Source organism: Bos mutus, chromosome 11, assembly GCF_027580195.1.
Source record: "Bos mutus isolate GX-2022 chromosome 11, NWIPB_WYAK_1.1, whole genome shotgun sequence".
NCBI lineage: Eukaryota > Metazoa > Chordata > Mammalia > Artiodactyla > Bovidae > Bos > Bos mutus.
The window spans coordinates 5,387,076-5,407,233 of NC_091627.1; the positions used below are offsets into that span (position 1 = coordinate 5,387,076).

Here is a 20,158-nt window from a genome sequence, read left to right on the forward strand (position 1 = left end):
GACACATTACTAACCAATGATTCACTTGAGAGACAATCGCCAGGTGTCACGAAGGAGGACCATTGCTCTCACAGTTGCCTCACTGTATCAAAAGGTCACTGGCAGGAGTGAAATATGAAAGTCAATACTTTAAAAGCATGAACAGACGGACTTCCCTGGTGGTCCAGGGGTTAAGACTCCGAGCTCCCACTGCAGGGGAGCATGGGTTCCATCCCTGGTCAAGGAATGATCTCACATGTCATGTGGCCACACACACACAAAAAAGTAGACAGTGTGAAGTCAAAATAATAACCAAAAAAACAATAAAAGCCTAGTACTTTTTTCCTGTCTTGATAATCATGAAGCTGATATTCTAATCATGAATAAAACTTGCCCTCCAGAGATAAAAAGGAGAAGGTGAAGAACTCCAGCATTCACAGCAAAGTCATACTCCTAAGGTAATGCTCACCCAGCACTCCCTCCTGCCCTCTGCTCTCTGCCAGGAGGAGCGGAAACAGCACAGTCAGGGGCTTCTCGCACGGCCCCAGAGGGACCTGCTTGCTGGTGCTTCAGGCAGCAGAGCCCGCGGGCCACGCGCCTCCGGCCTCTGCCTGAACCACACAGGCAGGCCTAGGCCTGGGCCTGGTCCAGGTGAAACAGGCCCGGGACCACCCTCCACATGCAGAGTCTGTCAACTCCGGAAGAACCTCAACAGTGCCAAAGTCGTGACAATGTCTGTGCACAGCCCTGGAAGCCTCACAGGCTGTAACCCCCGCGTAGAAGGGGTCATAGTCAGCACACGTCTTTTCTTTCCTCTTGGGCTACTGGATTCTGCCGCCTCCCAGACGAGCTACCACATGTTGACAGGATATTTTACTGTGTTTTAGAATTATTTTCTAAACCAAGTTTTATTTCCATAAGTAAATCAAAAGGTTCAAAGGTAAAAAGCCTTAAAGAAGAATCAACAGAAACCCTCCTCCCACCCAGGTACCCAATCTTTCCACATCAAAGAAAAGTGAAAGTGTCAGTTGCTCAGTCGTGTGGGACTCTTTGCGACCCTGTGGATTACAGCCCGCCAGGCTCCTCCGTCGATGGGATCTTCCAGGCAAGAATACTGGAGTGGGTTGCCATTTCCTTCTCCAGGGGATCTTCCCAACCCAGGGACTGAACCTGGGGTCTCCAGCTTTCCAGGTAGATTCTTTTCTGTCTGAGCCACCAGGGAAGCCCTGAGCTACATCAAATGTCCTCACAAAATATGCATTTTTCTGTTTTGTTCCCTCTCTTCCTTCCTCTTATGTTTCCCTCCAGAGATTTTTTTTTTAATGCACATACATTTTCTAGAAACGTATTTTCTCTCATCCTGATTTTTTGCACAAATGATAAAATACTCTACGTACTATTCTACGCTTTTTTCACTTAAGAATATGTCCTGGAAAGCTTGCCAGATCAGTAGAAAACTGCATTTTTTTCCTTCTAGCCAAACAGCATTTCATTAAAGTACCATAATTTGATGGACATTTCAAGTGGCTGCTTCCAATCTTTTGCGATTACAATGTGGCAGTGAGATCTTGTGTCACACAGCTGTAACAGGTATCACTTGCAGGGTGATCGCCCCACAGAGGAACTGCCAGGTCAGAGGGTATCAGGCTGGTACTGATAGGCAGTGCCAGGCTGCCCTCCATAAGAGCTGTGCCAACTTTAATTCAAGTAACCTCTATTGTTCCTGTTCATTAAAAACAAGTTCATTGAACTTACTTAAAAATACTTCAACTTCACAGAAATAGAGGGTACAGAGAGCAAAGACCCACTGTGAACAGCCCAGTGAACGGTCTCCACAAAGCCTCTGGAAGGACCTTGTGTAGGTCTGAAAGGCCCTGTCACACCCCCCACCCACCCCTCTCTGCTTGTCTGGCTCCCTCCACCTCGCCCTCCCGGCTGGAGCTGCGTGTCCCCGCCACACCAACTGACTGACATCCCCACTGGAGACGGAGGAAGGGGCGAGTCTTCACCTGCATGGCAACCCAACCCAGAAGGGCCCGTGCTCAGGGCATGAGAGCAGCCAGGTGCGCAGGGCAGTTGGCGCGTGGAGCTGGTGTCTACTCTCAACCATGACATGTGAGGCCTGGCAAGGCCTCGGCCGGCAGGGATGCGCAGAAGACAGAGGCAATGCCAGGACAGGGCTGAGGGTAAAGACGGTGGCCTGCGCTGGTCACGGAGGAAAGGGCAGCTGTGGTCGAGCTGCTCACACCTCCATCCCTCTTCTTCCAGCTCGGAGCGCTGCCTGGTGCCACGCTGTGCTAGAAACACACCCCCAATACTGGAAAACCAGGAGAGTCCAGAGAGAAATCCGGATGTTTGGCTCCTTGCAAAAACACCTGCTGACCTTGGGCCCACAGCCCAGCCCCCCGCCGCACCACGCAGCCACTGTACCCTGGCCTGCCCTGGGGCCATCTCAGCGTGCCACTCAGCACTGACCTAAGGCTCTGGACACTTCCTCCTCCCACGCGCCCTCCGCCATCCCTGGGCTGAACAGCTGTCTGAGTGTGTCTCCCTGTGTCAGGCAGGACACTATGGCAACAAACCCCACGTAACCTCTGCCTGCTCCGGTGCCACCGTCCAAAAGCTAGCAGCTCAGCTCCCAGGGCTGCTGATTTACAAACCCGGGCCGCAAGCCAGCCTCTCCCTGGTGGGGCAGGGAGGAGGCGGGTGCTCGCTGAGTGAGGACTTGTTCCTTTAGCAGCTCAGCCAACCAGGGTGTGCAGGGCCAGCGCTGGGGTCTCCTCCGCACACCTGGGGGACTGTCTTCAGTGATAATGTTCAATGAGACCAGAGAGCTGACATGGTCCGCAGAATCAGCGCCTCCGTCCCAGGCAAAGGCAGTACCTCGCTCAGCAAGGAGAGTCCACAAAGCTTCAGGCTAAAGACTGCCTGGACTGAACTGGGACAGTCCAGAAAAGGTACTCGTCCCTCCCACAACCCAGTGCGACACCACATGCTCACTTACCACCTTCGTGTCCTGCTGGCTTTCCATTCAGCTGTGCCCATGACTTTGGTCCACCTGGAGCTGAATTTGTATTCTGAAAGAAGGAAGAGAATGAGAACAGGGCCAGCCCAGCGGGCTGCTGTCCATGCCCCGACCGTGTCACAGCAAGGTGCCCCGAGGCTACATCGCTGTACCCACTACCACCAGCTGGGCAGGACCCAAGCACACGTGCTTGCCACATAGCCTTCCACTCAGGAAGCAGCCCGGGCTCAGGAAGCACTGGCCACATGACAGATACAGAGCAGGCCGGAGGGCAAGCGGCCAGCCCACGGTCACAGAGCAGAGCCGGAGCCACAGCCTGGAACACGTGCCCACACAGAGCTCCTCTGTCTTGCTCCAGGGACAAGACCAAACCCAACTCCAGTGCGTACCTTAAAAACTGCCACTGCTAAGAGAACACACGCGTGGGAAAGCTGACGTGCCTGCTGTGTCGCTGGCCAGCCCAGAACCACTTCCCATGGCTATTGTCATCTTCCAAGGCCCGACTCCCCAAGCCCAGCCTTCCACTCCCGCCTAACCTGGGCTCGCCAGCTAGGCGCAGCTTTGCTGAAAGCTCCCTACATGCAGACCAGGTGCCAGGCACACCAGGGTCACCTGGGTTAGACACCCAACTAGGGAGGGAGGACCAGGACTTGTTCCCACCCTGCCAGGGTCCAAAGCCCCTTCAGGTCCCCAACCACTGAGCTCAGCTGCCTCTCCCAGCAACGTGCCTTAACAACTGAAGGTAAAGATACACAAAACCAAGCTGACGCAGCGTGACGGCTCATCACCCACTGGACTGGATCCCAGATCAAATAATTTCCTCCTTCTTTCCTCCCCTGCTGCCACCTCCACACACGCTCAGGGCAGACGGTAGTCTCTCCAGCCTGCAAGGCAGAGCTGACCGGGTGCAACAACTCATTTATCAAACACTTGCCCCAGTGACCTGGAATGCCCACAAGCCCTGGGGAGTCTGAACAGCTGGGGGCCGGAGGTAGGCCCCCAGACCAGGAGGCAGAGGCCCCAGGTCACTGCTATCCCACAGCCACCCCCTTGGCGTCTGCAGTCACAGGGCCCCTGGCCCTCACCCACCAAGGGCACCAAACTGGAAGAGAAGGCCTATGGGGCCGGCCAAGGAAGGGTTACTAACACTGCAGCAAATCGCGTGCCCAGAGTCGAACTGCCTCTGAGATGAGGTTTCAAAGCCGGAAAACACTGGGGGTCTCTTCCTCTCACCATCTCTGCAGGAGAGGAAAGCCAGGAAGCGCCAGACAGAGGGGCCGCGGGCTGGCTCCAGGGCATGGCCAGACCCAACCCCAACAGTCCCAGAGCACCCATGCTCCACGGGAGCCCAGGCACTGCGCGGCAGGGACGCGGTGAGCTCATCTCCAACAGGCTCGAAGAGCCAGCTCTGACATAGAGCCGGGGCTGCAGAAACAACCAAGGCCCCTTAACTGCACTCGGTCTCAAATCTGGGAAAGAGACACGAACTCCATGATACCCACTGTTCAACACGCCTCAGTGGACTTAGGCTGGTGAACATGGAGTCTCACATGAACGTAGATTTTTTTTTTCTTCTTTTCCTTTGATTTAAAAGCACAGTTCAAAAAATAATAATAATTAAAGCACAGTTCAGTGTTGGCTGGAGGAGGGTGTCCCTCTGGCAAAGCCATGAATGTTCCCCCCAGAGTGGTTCTTTTTAAGACAGCCAGCGAGTGCCAGGTATCTGTCCAGATTTCCAGCTACCAGCCTCTGTACCCACAGATGCTGATGGACCAAGTACAGTAAGACTTCTTGATTAACCATGATTTTCTGTTTAGAGGTGTCTGAAATACATCAACAAATGAAGGATTATACCTCATTATTCCACAAAGTGTGTTCTGAGAAACGCTAGTCCCCAGAGACAGTTTGCTAAAAGACATTTCCAAGGACAAGTAAATTCAGGGACTGCTGTCCACAATGTCCTTCACCTGGAGACCCAGGACACATCAGCATACTGAAGATACAGAGAGAAAGTCTGACACTAAGAAAACCCAGTGAAGGCGACTGCTTTGTTTTGCTTTCTAAACTCACCAGACTGTTGAACCTCCTGTGGCCTAATGCTTGCTGTCTCCTTATGGCTCTCGCTTCCAGGGAGACACTGGGGGGCCCGGATCTAGCATGCAGCTGCTCAGGTGACTCACCTTGAGCTAAGCCAACAGGAATCCAGCTAGGCATCTACATTCTATCCTGAATCTGGGTCTTTCTTGAAAGTCACTCTTCAGGTTGGCCTCTGGATTGGGCAGGTCACACGGAGCCACCCTTCTCGGCGACAGGGTCCCCAGCACCTACCTCCTGACTGATCGACTGTGTCGGCTTCTGCAAATTGGAGACAGATTTCTGCAAACCCGGCTGCGGCAGCAACTCCGGCGGCTGAGAGGCCGTCACACTGGAACTGGACAAAGGCAGGACACACATGAGGATCAGACAGGCCATGGCCTCAGGGTCCCTCCACACTCCAACCTCCTCTGGCGGATAAAAATACCTCCACCCGGCAGACTCCTAGGCTGACCAAGAGAACGAGAAACTGGACCACATATGAGGTCTGCTCACCGACCCCTAACAGGATGGCCAGTTCTCTGCCTTCCTGCACAGCTTCTGTCTGCAAAGACTGAAAGCCCGCTGTGAACAACAAAGGGGCGAACAACAAAGAGACGGAGGATCTGCCACAAGGGCGGCTACAGCGGTGGGTGGAGGGGCCCCCGCCTCTCACTCCTGACCAAGGGTTCACAGCTCCTCAGGGGCTGACCACTCTGAAACAGGAGATTTTTTTTTTTTAACCTATTGGTTTATGAAAAAAAATATATGCTCAAGGCAAAAATAAATACACACAATACAGAATGTGTCACCATCTCATCCTCCAGAGAGAAACTCTAGCAGATTTTTCTACACACGTTAGCATAGTACTTTTTAACACAAGTGGTTTAACACCACACACACACCTCAGTAACTTGTGTTTTACTCCGTACCCGACATCTTTCTATGACAACACATGTGGATCCACTGCTTTCTTCTAATGACACAGGCGAAAGGCCTAGAATGTGCCAATCTCCAGGTTCTCTTCCATGACAGATAAAACCACAGCGAACTTCTCTGTGTGCTCCACACACCGTGTCCCAGCAGGGGTGGCCCTCCCCACTTGGCCACCTCCCCGACCACCAGGGAGGGGCAGCAGAGACACAGTGCCGGTGTCTGCCGCCACTACCAACGCTCTCCACTTCTCGCTGGCAAACATGCTTCAGCACACCAGCCCCATTCAAGCTGCCTGATGCCATGCCGACGGTGCATTAAGACTGGATAAAAGGAGGGAGCGAGCTTTTGTCCTCTCTCTCTAGAACTAGCAGTAGCAGAGGCATTTCACTGCTTACACTGAAACGTGTAGCATCAGTTTCATTAGAGGCTGCAGTGTTTATGATTGACAGGAAGAGTAACATTGACATCTGCTACCCACCAGGCCCTGTGCCAAGCACGTAAACCGTGTCTTCTCGTCCCTCTCCTGTAGCCGCCCCTGGAGCCAGGGGTTATTTGTACTTCACAGGAGGACACTGATGGTCAGAAGTCAAATGGTTCCCCAGCTTCCACAAAGCTAATAAATGGCCTGGCTAGAAATCACACAGCAGTGTCTGATTCTACAAGTCACACTATACCATGAATCGGGACGATTCCTATTCAGACTGTTAGGAAATGTTTACAATATTTGGTTATTACTCATCGATCACCTGGCCAAATAATCTGTTCACTCTCTACATCTTGTCTGAATTAACTACAGGAAGCTTTGGGCCATTTTCAATTAGAGAAAAGGACCCTGGTTGGCAGGCCGTGATCTGGGCCACCTTTACTTTCTGGGTCCAGAGTATCAGCAGCCAGACCTCAGGGACACAAAGGTGGACGAGGCCAAACTGCTCCGTTTCCACCGTGTGACAAGCAAACCCCAGCAGCCGGGTTCTGCCTGCCGGCCTTAGTGACGCCATGTCCCTCCCTGATGCTTTCCTGCCCGTCCCCGATGCAGGGCAGCTGCATACTGACGCGGAGTGCCTGGACCCAGTGTGGCTCTCCTCAGTGACCAGGTCGTGGGGAGCAGGGCACCTGCCTGTGTGGGGCGCTGCGATCCCTCAATGCAGAAGGCTCCTCCTTCTCCACCTGGGGCTCAGCACCCGGGGACCCCAACCAAAATCAAGCACTCGGCTCTGTCCACAGTGGCTTGTGCAGGAACTGGCTCGAGTCATTGCATAAGCTCCTCTGGGAGTGACGAGGGCTTTTTTAATAAGGCACAAGGGACACTGATCACTGGGACTAGGTGGCTCACAGAAACCCTGCTGTTTGGCTCCAGGAGCCAGGAAGCGAGAAACAACTCAGCAGCAGGACAAGAGGTGGAAGAGGCGTCCTCCAACTCCCGCCCACCGCCCACCCCTCACTCTCACCTCTTTGGGTCTTGCTGGTCCTGCTTGTTTGCCCATCCTGTTCCGTCCTTGGGTACTATCACGATGTTGGGGTCGTTTCCTTTGTTTTCAGACTTCAGGCTTGGCAGGTTTGCAGGTGGTGGCATGCGCCGGGCCGTGGCAACTTTCCCAAGACTTTGTAAGCCATGTCGAGGAATAACTGCGGGGGGAGGGATGGAAAGAGATGTTGCACAGGAAGTCACGGAAGCAGAGATGCTGGGTTTACTCAGCTGCTCTTCTAAACTCTAAGTGATGATGACAATGGCAACCAAACGAAACACGAGGGACAGATCTGCCATGAACACACACAGAAGGAACTTCCCTGGTGGTCCAGTGACTGAAGACTCTGCAGTGCCAACGCAGGGCGCTGGGTTCAATCTCTGGTCAGGGAACTAGATCCCACACGCTACAATTAAGATCCCGCATGCTGCAACTAAAGATCCTGCGTGTGGCAACTAATGCCCAGTGCAGCTAAATACATACATAAAAATACTTTAAACAGAAACAAAAACACACAAAAGTGCCTGGTCGTAACTTGCAGTCACTTCACCAAGGACTTCAGAGACACAGGCTGCTGAAGCCACTGCAGAGGCTTCCGGTTACTTGTGGGCAGTAGGCTCAGGGAGTTTAAGTTCAGGACACAGTGAAGAGCCAGGCCCCAAAACGTCCATCCCACACGGTCACCAGCCCTCTGCAAGGGGAGACTGCTCTGGCCTCATGACAGCAGGGCTGCGGGGACTCAGCCAAGCCTAAGCAGGGCCCCCGACACTCAAAAGATTCTCAGGGGGTGTGGACAGAATCAACAGGAAATTTTCCCACCAAGTTCCGGAACAGCAGAACCACAAAAGCTAAAAAGGGTAACTCTAGTGCAAATTAAATTCCATTCTACCCATCGGGCTCAAAATAGCCAGAGCTTCAATAAGACAAGACAGATGAGGAAAAAATCCTGCTACAGCAGTCAGGAATAGAAGTAGAGGGTAATGGCCTCCCCAATAACTATGGGGGTGACCCCATGGGCCCAGAAGACTGGCTTGTGTGGACCACATCTGTCTGACCAGACAGGGCACCCTAGGTTTTCCTGGTCCTAGACCCGAAAGTCTCACCTGAGGGAAAGCACAGGGTACTGGGCCCCCACCAGCTCTTACCTGAGGATCTGACTGAATCTACTGATTTTCCTTTATACTTGTCAAACAGGCTGAGAGTCGAATACTTGCTTTTCCCATCCTTGCCCTTGGTTATTTGCCCCAAACGATCGGACATTGCGATGAAATGTCATCTAGTAAGGAAATTTTTCTCGGCACCGCTCCCGATCTACCTTTGAAATGGGGGGAAAAAAAGTGTTAATCCACCAGAACCTCTGATCCAGTGAACTGAATCCTTAGGGATCATGGATCTCCTTGAAGATGTGAAGAAAGCTTCGGACTCTGTCCCTAGAAAGATGCCCTTCCCACGCACAGGCAGCCTTTCTCACATTTAAAGAGCATCTTGTAGACACCACCCCACCTCCAATGACAGGAACTCTCCCTGCCTGCAAATCAGCTGCACTCTCTCACTCACCAGCCACAATGAGAGGTAAACTTCACACATCAGGCCCTCTGAATCAAGGACAGCTCCTCAAGGTGGAAAAACAAAGGCTCATTCCCTTGTAGCACAACAATGTAACATCACAAATAACGCCTTCCTCATGGAAAGCTGTCCATTCCCAGGATGAGCAAAACCAAGCCAGAGGAAGTGTACAGCCAGGAAATCACCTGAAGCAGCTGGTATGGGCGCTTTTCAAACCAAAGAACCAGCACCCAGAGGGAAACACCTGTTCAGGCACCAAGAACAGGGCTCTCTGAGGCATGGACAGGAGAGCAGGCCTCCTTGGGGAGAGGAGCCCATGTGGGCAGTACTGTCCACACCTGCCCTCCACTGGGAGAAAATCTTCAAAGGCCAGCCCAGGAAGCAGCGTCTCCTGAGTGCCACCTTCTACCTTTCCGCTGGCTCCTCCAGAAGCACCTTCCTTGTTCACTTTGGCATTCATCGATTTAAATACCCAGTGAGGCCACGTGCCGGGCACTGAGGACCACCGGCTCCAGTGCTTTCATTCTACACTCACCCTTGGCTTTAGGTTCTAAGTTTGATCGTGGGAGAACAAAAACTTGTACAAGTGACTGTTACTTCCCACTGGAATTAACATATGGGGAAAAAAGCTAAAGCATCAACTTAGGCCTAGTGATAAAATTGTTTTCAATGACAAAACGGAAGTGAAAACATCCATGACTCACAACAGGCACCCGGCGTAGCTGCTGCAGTCGTTTCGCCCTATTCTGAAGCCAGCACGGCCGGAGGAGCACAGCCAGTGAGCTGGGCGCATCCGTCCCTCCACTCATGTCACATGAAACACAACACTCGAGCCCTGCCGTCACTGTCTCGGGTGCAGGAACAGAGAAGCACACGCTCTGCATCTGGAAACACTCCAGCACCTCGATGGATACCCAGGGCTGAGCGTCCTGAGTTGCATACAATGTGGAGGGGTCACCTACCCAGCAGTCGCCCTCCTTCACGGAAGTGCCCCTCTCCTCCCCACAGGGCTTCAGCCACCCAGGTACGGTGTGGCATGGCTTAGTTACTAAGTCACGTCTGACTCTTAGGTCCCCATGAACTGTAGCCCGCCAGGCTGTTCGGTCCACGGGATTCTCCAGGCAAGAATACTGGAGTGGGTTGCCGTTTCCTCCTCCAGAGGATCTTCCCAACCCAGGGATGGGACCCGCATCCCCTGCATTAGCAGATGGGTGGGTTCTTTACCAGTGAGCCACCAGGACAGAGCCACCCAAGATGGGTACTTAACTCCCTTCCTCACTCAGATCCCGGTTTAGGCAGCCACAGCCGGCCAGGGAGAGGCCCCTACGCAGCCTAGCGCTCAGGCCCCAGGAGGCCAACAGTGTGGCAGTGGCCAGGAAAGGAGAGCGGGCCCATGAAGAAACAAACGCAAGTGCTCACCAAGATGGCCCATCAGAGCGCTCCACGCCAGCTCCCTCTCCGGTGCCTGCCCACAAGCCAGGGGCTACACACCCTCTATCTTTAAATCCCCGCCTCTAAAGCTGCACACAGGGAGTTTCTGCCACAGTCAGAACTGGTAATAACTAACCTCCCCAGACTGCTTCCCAACGCTGGGCTGCAAGGCCCTGTAGGAAAGAGACTGGATCTTGTCCCATGTCAAAATGACCAGTAATTAATAAGCTTTCAAATGGAAAACCACCTGAAATTCTCCATTAAGACTAGATAAGATCTAATTTTCAGATGTTTCTGTCAGATAGAACAATAGAAAAGTTCACTAGGGTAGGAACATGAACCCCTCCCAATACACTCACGTGCGCGCACACATCACACTATTAACAAGAGCCCTTGAAAACTGCCCCCAAGGTGACAGCCATAGGCAGCCCCAGCCTGCAGGGTTCAGTCCAAACCATGGGTTGGCAAAATACTAGTCAGGCCCCAGTCAATGGCTCATTTTGTAAGGCCCTCAAGGTAAAGATGATTTCCACCCCCCATTTTCACACTTGTTTTTAAAAAACAAAGAATATGCAACAGGACATGTGGTTGGCAAAATCTGCTGACTCTGGGTCTAAAAGGAAAAGCCCTGAACACGGGAAATAGATGGGCACCCCTGAGGAGGCCCTACAGCTCCAGCAGGGGTCCAAGCAGGGCGCCCCACCAAAGTGGGAGCCGCCCAGGCAGAGGGGTGCAGTCTCATATTCATCAGTAGGGCACTACTCCACTGAGGACTCTGAGCACTCTCCACACACTCCCGCGGCCTGCTGAGTAACGGAAGTGTGGATGCCCTAATTCCCAGAACCCGTGAGTATGTTACCTTCCCAGCCAACAGGGACTTTGCAGGTATGATTAAATTGAGGATCCTGAAATGGACAGATCATCCTGGATTATCCGGGTGGGCTTAATGTAATCACAAGGGTCTTAGAGAGGGAGGCAGGAGGGTCAGAGTCTGAGTGGTTAACAGGAGCACAGGTTGGAGTAAGGCTCTTTAAAGGTGGAAGAGGACTAAGAGCAGAGGGGTGCAGGCCGCCCGGAAAAGCTGCACAGGCCAGGAAAGCCCCCAGGAGAACGCAGCCCTGCCGCTGCTTTGACTTCAGCCCAGCGACATCACTGCAGACTTCCAGCATCCAGAACCAGGACAGAATGTGTCTGTTTTGTTTTCAGCCGCTAGAGTTTTATGGTCATCAGTCACAGCAACAACAGAAAACTAATATATTCATTCATTCAACACGTCTTTACCAGGCAGGCACTGCCATGTGTCCACGCCCTGAGCTGGGCCTGGGATACAACCTCCGCCCCACGTCCAGCCTACACGTCTGCAGTCACACAGCTGATTAATAAGAAGCATGTTCCAGAATGTCTCACTTTAGCACTGTCGTGGGAAACACTAAGTCACAGCCACATCTCTGCTCCCCCTGAACCTACAAACACTTCTAAACAAAGCCAGCGGTGCCTTCCTCCCAGCCACACAACTTGCAGGACTACAGATGCAGCATCACCCACTTAAATCCAGATACACTATTCCTTACTGAATTAAAAACCAAACCAACAAAGACAAGTGAAATAAAAATTATTCATCAGACATTCTGGGCAGTCAAAAAAATTAAGACTTGAACTATCACATAATCCTGACAATCCCACTTCTGGGAATTTATGCAAAGAATACGAAAATACTAATTTGAAAAGATGTATGTACCCCAATGTTCATCACAGCATTATTTACAATAGCCAAAAGGATGAACGAATAAAGAAGTTGTGATACATATACACAATGAAATACAAGACAAAACTCTGCCATTTGTGACAACAAGGATGAACCTTTAGGGTATAATGCTAAATGAAATACATCAGATGTAGAAAGACAAATATTGTATGATTTCAACCCACAGGTGGAATACAAAAATCAAACCAACAAACAAAAAATAAATGAAACCAAAGCAAACACACACACAGATACAGAGAACAGTGGTGAGCAGAAAGGAAGGGACAAGAAGAGGAAAAAATGGCCGAGGATCATCTGTATGATGGATGGAAACTTCATTTCTTGTGGTCAGCATGCTCTGGGGCACAAGAAATAGAAACACCAAGTTGTACAGATAAAACATACAATGTTATAAACCAGTGTTACCGCAATAAAAAATAAATCTTAGGGAATAAGTATTCGTTAGTCCAAATTTCCACCAGTTCACTGATACAAACAGATCTCCCTGATTCTGCACTGCCTGGGCCCCGGGGCAGAGGTCAGAGTGCACACAGGTCAGAGTGGACACAGAGCGCTCAGTGGGTTTCCTGGTGACACCACACCACTCAGAACTAACCAGTCCCCCCACAAGAAGCACTAGGGAACCAGAGCCTGACTGCACCCCCACTCTTGGCATCCTGGAAAAAAGTAAGGAAAATAAATGAACCAATGGGAGCTAAGGAGTGTTAATCCGTCAACAATTGTTGCTTGAATTACACCCTCTAAATAACTCAACCCCTCAGCAAATGCTAACTGAGCACGTACTACGTTTAGGGAATATGCTTTCTACTCCTTTTGACAAAAGCCCCTCAGTGAGGCCAAGACAGGAACACGCTGGGCTAACACCTGCTCTGAACCCATAGGCATACTTTTTAGAAGGCCCTTTTCCCACTTTTTAACCAAGTTATGTACTTGAGAACACTACCGGCCGCTCTAGACCTCAGTTTTCCCACACAGACTGAGGGACCACAGCCAGATTTCACAAATGCCAACAGGTTCTAAAATCAAACATACCCAATGTTAATAACCCACGGCCATGAAATTACGTGGTTTATTGTCAAAGCAGCGTCTCACCACACATCACGACTGGATTCTGCATTGCTACAGAAATCTGGGGTGCTAACAGGCAATGCGACTGAGTCACCATTGCTATGGAAACAGCCCCTGTGGGGGAGGGGGCCTGATACTTGTTCACCATAAGGCTCCACGTAGAGCGCACAGATGGACGTCCTTCAGGCCCAATTCTCCCTCCAGCAGGGCAGGCCAGTTACACACAGCCAGCCTGGCCAAACTGCGAGAGGCCGCAGGGGGCCCAGAGAGCAACAACTACTGGTATATACCTGGCCCCTTACAAAGCAAGGTTACAGACACCAGCCTCGGGGCACGCAAGGGTTCTTTGCATGAAGACTTCACTGAACAAATACCAAATACAAATAAACCCATTCTGGTTTCCCCAGCAGCACACAGGTATCCATCTCCTCCAAGAATCGGGGTCACGTCTAGGGCCCAGCTCTGCCCCACCTGCGTCTCTGGCTGCTCTACCTACCCCTGGGTTTTCACAAACATCAGGCCCAGAATACTGCTGGTATGGCTTTACCCAGCTTATGAATATCTGCTGAGTTTCTGGTCTGTCAATACACATGCAAAGATTACTAGTCGAGGGCTCGACTAGCCTGTCACATGGCAGAGACAAACATGTGGGTGTGGCTCGTGAGGCTGGGAGGCCAGAGAACACGCTTCTGGTGGGTCAGGGGCATGTCTGTTCAGCCTGGCTCGTTGGGGACGAACCAGTGGAGACTCCAGGTTCTGTGGGCGGCACAGAGCAAGCCTGGAGCCCAGCCAGGGCTCTCGCTCTGCACGCGCTCCCTTTTGTAGGCAGCAGAATTCTTATCTGGGGTGTTGCTTTTTTTTTCCTAAACAAGATCTAATTTGGGTCCTTGGTACTCCATCTACAGCAACTAGAGCCCCGTCCTGCCCTCCTGCTGGAAGCCCTCCCCACCATACAGGCCCGCCCTCCCCAGGCCCTGCCTGGGTCCCTGGGCATTCTCACCAAGAAAGAAAGAAGCAAAAAGCACCCCAAATCCGTGTGAAGACAACTTTAGGGGAATGAAGAAAAGGACATCTTAAATCCGGATCTGCCTAATCTGGCAACTTTCCTTTCCTAAAAGTGCTGAGAGGCCAGGCTCTACAAGAACAAAGGAGCCAGAAAGATTCGCCCACAAAGGCAACTTAATCCAGGCCCCGCCCCTCCAGACAGTAGTCCCAGCCGTCAGGTCACCAGAAGACGCCTGCTCTCATCCACTAGAGGGAGGACCTCCCAGCTTCCAGCTTATAAAAAGCCATTTCCGAGTAATAGGATTCATTTCACTTCCACTTGGATACCAGCCAGCGGCAGATGCCCGCCCAGCCAGGGACTCCCCAGGGTAGCACTCAGGGAGAGCGGGGCACCCGCTGACACTCGCTGCCCTCCATGCTCAGAAGACACTATGGGTCATCAGTCCGCTTTACAGAGAAGGACACTACATTATGGTCAGGACAGAGCAGTAAACCGTCCAGGGTCACAGGCCACTGAGTGCTGGGGCAGGCCTGGAGCCCAGGCGGGGACACCTGACTGCAGACTCTCTGCCCAGGGACCCTGACTCTAGGCTGCTGGGGCTCGGCCTGGGGGACAGCGAGTGCCCTGGCTCAGACATGTGGCAACCCTGGCTCAAAGGGTGCCTCCTGGGCGACTGTACAGATGACGGGACTGGACAAAGTGCTTAAAAACAAAACATTTTCTACACGCCAATGCTGCTGACCAACAACAGCCAGGTTTACATCGGGGCAAATCCAGGCTTTTCACAGGTGTCCCTGAGTCTGGCAACATTTGGGCAAATCATCTGCTTTCCTGAGCAGTCCTCAATCCTGAGGACACCTGGAGCCAGCACCACGTGGCTCTCTCCTCCAGTCACCGACACTGAAGGGCCCACTGCTCGCTCAGAGAGGGGGGGTCCCCGGGGAAGACCCACAAGCCACAAAAACAGTGCATTCAGCCTAGGTGCCACAGTCACCAGGCACAAGCAGAAGCCCCCAACCTGGGATGAGGTGAAAGCAAAGAAAGATCCCACTGCCACAAAGAACACACCAAAAAGCATGAACCGCTCAGGAATGGAAGCGGAGAGCGAGGCTGGGTAAACAGGTCAGGAAATAAGCAGGTCTGGAAAGGACATGGTCGCCAGACAGTATGCTTGTCCAGTCTCAGTCAGAACATAAAGAACCATCACCACACAATCCAGGATGAGATGAATAAATAATCCCATCCTTCTCCAACATGTCAGCATCTGTGGAAAAAGAACGTTAACACAGGGTAGGTGCCAACCATCAAGTTCTCAGATGTGTGCTGCCCACTCTGTGGCTGCCGAGGGGCTACTCAGCACTGGGCATGTGGAGGTGCCTCCTGTGGAGGGCTGGACTAGGCACCTCCGGCACACAGTACCCTGCCCTGCACTGCTGCGACCAGAACACAGGAAGCAGCAGAGCTGGGTTCCAGCGAAGCTCCATTCACAGAAACAGGAAGGGGGCCGGCACTGGGGGCTGCGGCCACCGGACCCCTAGTCTAAAGGGAGAAGTAGATATGGAAATGGGCTCAACAAAGAGGGGTTCACATATGCCCCAGGATGTGGTGGAGGGTGGAGGGTGGGGAACCCCACCTGGGTTTGCAGGGGAGCTTCTGCTGTCTCGCCCAGCGATAGCACCACCAACTCCACACCTCCGGCTTTCAGTGGCTCCCTTCAGGGCCCCAGTCAGAAAATCAGGTTGGCTGGCCAGAAGCAGGGGACCCCCGCCACATCTCTCCAGGCCCCAACAGGCAGGAGCTGGCCCACCTGCAAAGCTGGAGCTTGGGACCAATCATTCCACCTGCAGGAGCCCCAGGCAGGTGAGGTTTCTGCAGGACAGGCGTGAGGCATGACTGCAGAACACAGCACGAACCTCCACAGGAAGGAGAATAAGCAGAAGGAAAGTAAAGGCCTGAGGGACAACAAAGGGGTGGGAACAATGCAGGAGAGAAATGCGAGGAGGGCCACACCCCCAGGAGACAGCACACTCAGGAAGCTATAGCAGTTAAACATAAAGGCAGTAAGGGCGAAGGCCACGCTGCAGGGGCTAGAGCCCTTCCCCACCCCCACTTCTCCGGCACATGGGGTCTGCAAGCCCTGCCCCCCCGCTGCCCTGAACCCCATCCAGCCCTAAACACCCCCCACCAGAACCAAACCGGGTCACGGGCACCTGCTCAGACACCTTCAACCTCATCCCAATGCTTGCTGGAGGGTCAAATCCAGGACCAACAGGCGACCCCACACCCCTGCCACTCTCGTCCCCACCCCACCCCCGCCGCTCTCCTCTCTCCAAACTCAGGTCAGCATGTCACCTCCACACTGGCCGGTTTCCCTGTGGATTTACTGAGATGAACACCCTGCTATGCACCTCAAAGGCTGGCATCAGGAATAAATGAATGAAGAACACAACACACGCGATCCAAGGCTCTCCCACAGGTCGGGTCCCAGGCTCAGCACCACCATTGGCCCTGCAACACTACTCAATCTTCCCTCTCCTCTGCAGCCAGTGACGCCTCCAGCTTCCTGCCTACCTCCAGGCTCCAGGGACCTCTCTGTGGTCTCACAGCCTATGGACCCTGACGGCAGAGAGCAGACCTTCAAACCAAGACCGAAAATTCTCGGGGGTTCAAGATCTGCCTGTGAATGCCTTTAATTAATTCTTAGGAGACAGAGATGTGCTTTAATGCTCAGAAACCCTCGAGATCAACACTTCACTGCAACCACCTTTTGAACAGCACTGAACTGCCCCGGTTTCAAGGCATCCCACATGAGGGCAGTAAGCAGGGGTATCCAAGGCAACCACACGCCGGGGTGAGGACAGACCTGCGGTGGACAGCCCTGGTCCTGCTCATTCATTTACCCCCAACATGTCTTAGTAACAAGGAATATATGCTTGATACAGAAAAACCGTGAAGCTTAAAAAACAAAATGAAAAATGATCACCCGTCACCCAGCTCCCAGTCACACTGCTGGACCTCTTCACCAGCACAAGTCACTGGGACGCAGGGGCCACTGGGCTGCGATGCTAATTATCTGCCTCCTGCTACTCTTCCATTGTGGTTTTGTTTCCTACTTCAAGAGTTCAGCAACGGAAGTCAAAAACTATCTGAATTTTAAACAGATCATTGTTTAAAAAAATTATGAAAGCGATTTTAAGGAGAGCTTAGAGAATATTGCAGACAAGCTGAGCACAAGCACTGGAGGCCGCTGGCCCAGCTGGCCGCGCCTGTCACTCTCCCCGCCCGGCCCGGCGCAGCCACCAGCGACTCTGTTTACACCCAAAGCCCTTCCTGTAGGAATGACGTCACCCGCAGCAGCTGGAAGTCTGGGCACTGGAAGCAAGCAAGAGGACTAACTGGCAGGAAGTGCTTTTCTTTAGCTCAGGAGACAGCACGCCTTCCAACCTCCCCAAACCCCAGGACCTCACAGATCCACTGCTGAAAACAGAGGATGGTACAGAGAGAGAGAGAGAGATTAGCTCTATCACCAGGGAGCAGCCAGTGCTGCCGCACAGACTCTGGGGGCAAGCCCTCCCCATGAGGACCAATTCCCTCCAGCAGGCAGCAGCTCTCTCCACACAGATCGCCAAGATGGAAGGAGCCTGTGAGCCCAAACCCGCTGTGGGGACAGAAGATCTACTTGGAAGGCTGTTGCAGAGACTAGAGATAGTGGTCCCAAGGTGCGATGGCGACCTCCATGGCAGAGCAGGAATCCACCAACAGGCCTGGTCACTCCCTTACCCCCAGCCCCCCTGCATCTTCAGGCTCCCTCCCTTCTCAAGAGAACAGAGAGCTCTGTAAGGACATGGTGCCAAATGACCAGACATCCAACCCATCCTTTCTTCAGGGCCTTGCAAACCTCTGCTGCCACAACTGCAAAAGGCAGCTCTAGATGTCCTGATGTTATGAGACAACCACCACTGATCACGTGGAAAAAAGCAGCTGAGTGGTGTCATCAACAAACACACACACACAATTACACATACGTACGTAAACGTGACTGTATACCTATCTACATGTGCACACACATCCCAGATATGACCCTTCACTCAATTTCATTTGATTCACAGAAACTCTTTAAAAAGCAGGGGTGTTCTGGTTAAACATGGCATAAGGACCACAGGCATTTATGGCTCATCTTTCCAAAACCTTCTAAAAAACAACAACAACAAAGAGAACCCAAAAGACAGGGACAACTTTAGCAAATAACAGACATGAGTAGTAACAAACTTAGGAGATTAAAGGAGCCTAGAAACAGGACTCCAGAGAGCTCAGGAAGTCCTAGGAGCACTGGGTACCCTGTTAGACTGCAGGGCAGGGGTGGGAGCGGGGAGAGGATATTAGAGCTGGGAGCACTTGCAGAAAGACTGTATGTACAACAGCCAGCCTCCCACGTCAGCTCCCTCTTCCCCACCCCTCTGGATAAATTAAGAGAAGCCTGGACTTGAGAACACCAGGTCAAAGAGGGTGGTGGGAGTGAAGAAAGGAGCTAAAAACAGAAGCTAAGTGAAAACCTGAGGCGCAGACCCTGAGGGCCTGAGACTCCCTCTGCTGTTGGCCTCACAGGAGAGAGGGAGACAAACAAGACTGCCTCCCTCGAGGTCTCCACACTCCTGGCAAAGAAGGGGTCTTCTCAAAAAATGCAGGCTCTTGGGAACTCAAGAATAAAAGGATGGCTTCTCACTCACCCACCCCACCCCCAAGAGCTCCTTCTGACCCACCCACCAGGTTTTCCAATCAGCTGTGTTCATCTGAGAGCTTGACTGAAAGACAGAAACCAAATAAACAGACAAACAAAAGAACCTGGAGGAAACAGACGAGGCCCCAGGAAACAAAGACTTTTTTTTTTAATTAATGTCCTGAGGAAATTAAGAGAAGATGCAGCATGCAAGCATCAGGATTTTTTTCTCTTAAGGGGCAATCAGAAAACAGGAAAAAGCCCAAGGAAGAATTAAAGACAAGACAGCCAAACCCCCATAATGTCAGGTTAATCATGCGAAAAGTACCAGACAAATCACAAGTAGGAGCATTCTACAAAATCTCTCTTCAAAACTCTCAAGGTCACTGGAGACAAGGAAGATCTGGTAATTGTCACAACCTAGAAGAACCTAAATGTGACAACTAAACATTGTATCCTAGAACAGAAAAAGGCCATTAGGCAAAAATTAAGGAAATGTGAATAATACAGACTTCAATGTATAAATACCGGTTAAGTAGCCAGGAGGAATGGGCCATCATAATGGAAGATCTTTTTAAGAGAAACTGGGAGCAGAATATACAGAACCTCCAACTTTTCTATAAATCCAAACTATTCCTACAAATTTTTAACTTTCACATCAGTAGAAGAAATGCAAGACAAAGGATCTCCCAGAAAAATTAACAAGGGGGATAAGTGAATACTAGTCTCTACTCCTACCCCAAATTAGATTAATCCAAGGGTCCAGATTTAACTAAGATTTCCAGAAACACAAGAGGAGGGAAATTATCAAATAAAAATTACACGAGAAATTCCCAGAGCTGAAGTACACAAGATTGCAAGGACCTGCCAAGTGCTCAGAGAAATGAGTGCAAACAGAACACAGGACAACGGGAAACTTCAGGACATCAGGGATAAAGACAAGAACCCCAAAGCTGCCAAAAGCCAACCACGACCCACAAAAAAGGTCCCGGGGAGGAACAATGGGAATGGCAGTGAGTCCTCATGAGCCAGTGACTTGACTCTCATGAGCATCATTAACCCTCGTATCCAGCTGACCGAGCCAAGTGTGGAGATGGAAGGACGTTTTCAACTCACACAAGGCCAC

The 20,158-nt window shown here is 51.9% G+C and overlaps 1 protein-coding gene across 13 annotated transcripts in view; it reads right to left on the reverse strand.

Moving 5' to 3' along the window:
• Nucleotides 1–20,158, reverse strand: part of PRRC2B (proline rich coiled-coil 2B) — an 80,508-nt gene that overhangs the window by 43,621 nt on the left and 16,729 nt on the right. For 10 of the 13 annotated variants that reach the window (XM_070378820.1, XM_070378826.1, XM_070378822.1 and 7 more), the window contains exons 2-5: nucleotides 8,625–8,794; nucleotides 7,462–7,639; nucleotides 5,333–5,435; nucleotides 2,984–3,056 (exon numbers count right to left, since the gene is read on the reverse strand). In XM_070378820.1, coding sequence (XP_070234921.1) covers nucleotides 2,984–3,056; nucleotides 5,333–5,435; nucleotides 7,462–7,639; nucleotides 8,625–8,739 — 469 coding nt within the window. In that variant the 5' untranslated portion in view covers nucleotides 8,740–8,794. Of the gene's footprint in view, nucleotides 1–14; nucleotides 99–2,983; nucleotides 3,057–5,332; nucleotides 5,436–7,461; nucleotides 7,640–8,624; nucleotides 8,795–20,158 lie in introns of those variants that run through there. The other 3 variants (XM_070378815.1, XM_070378824.1, XM_070378823.1) reach the window with 3 other exon arrangements.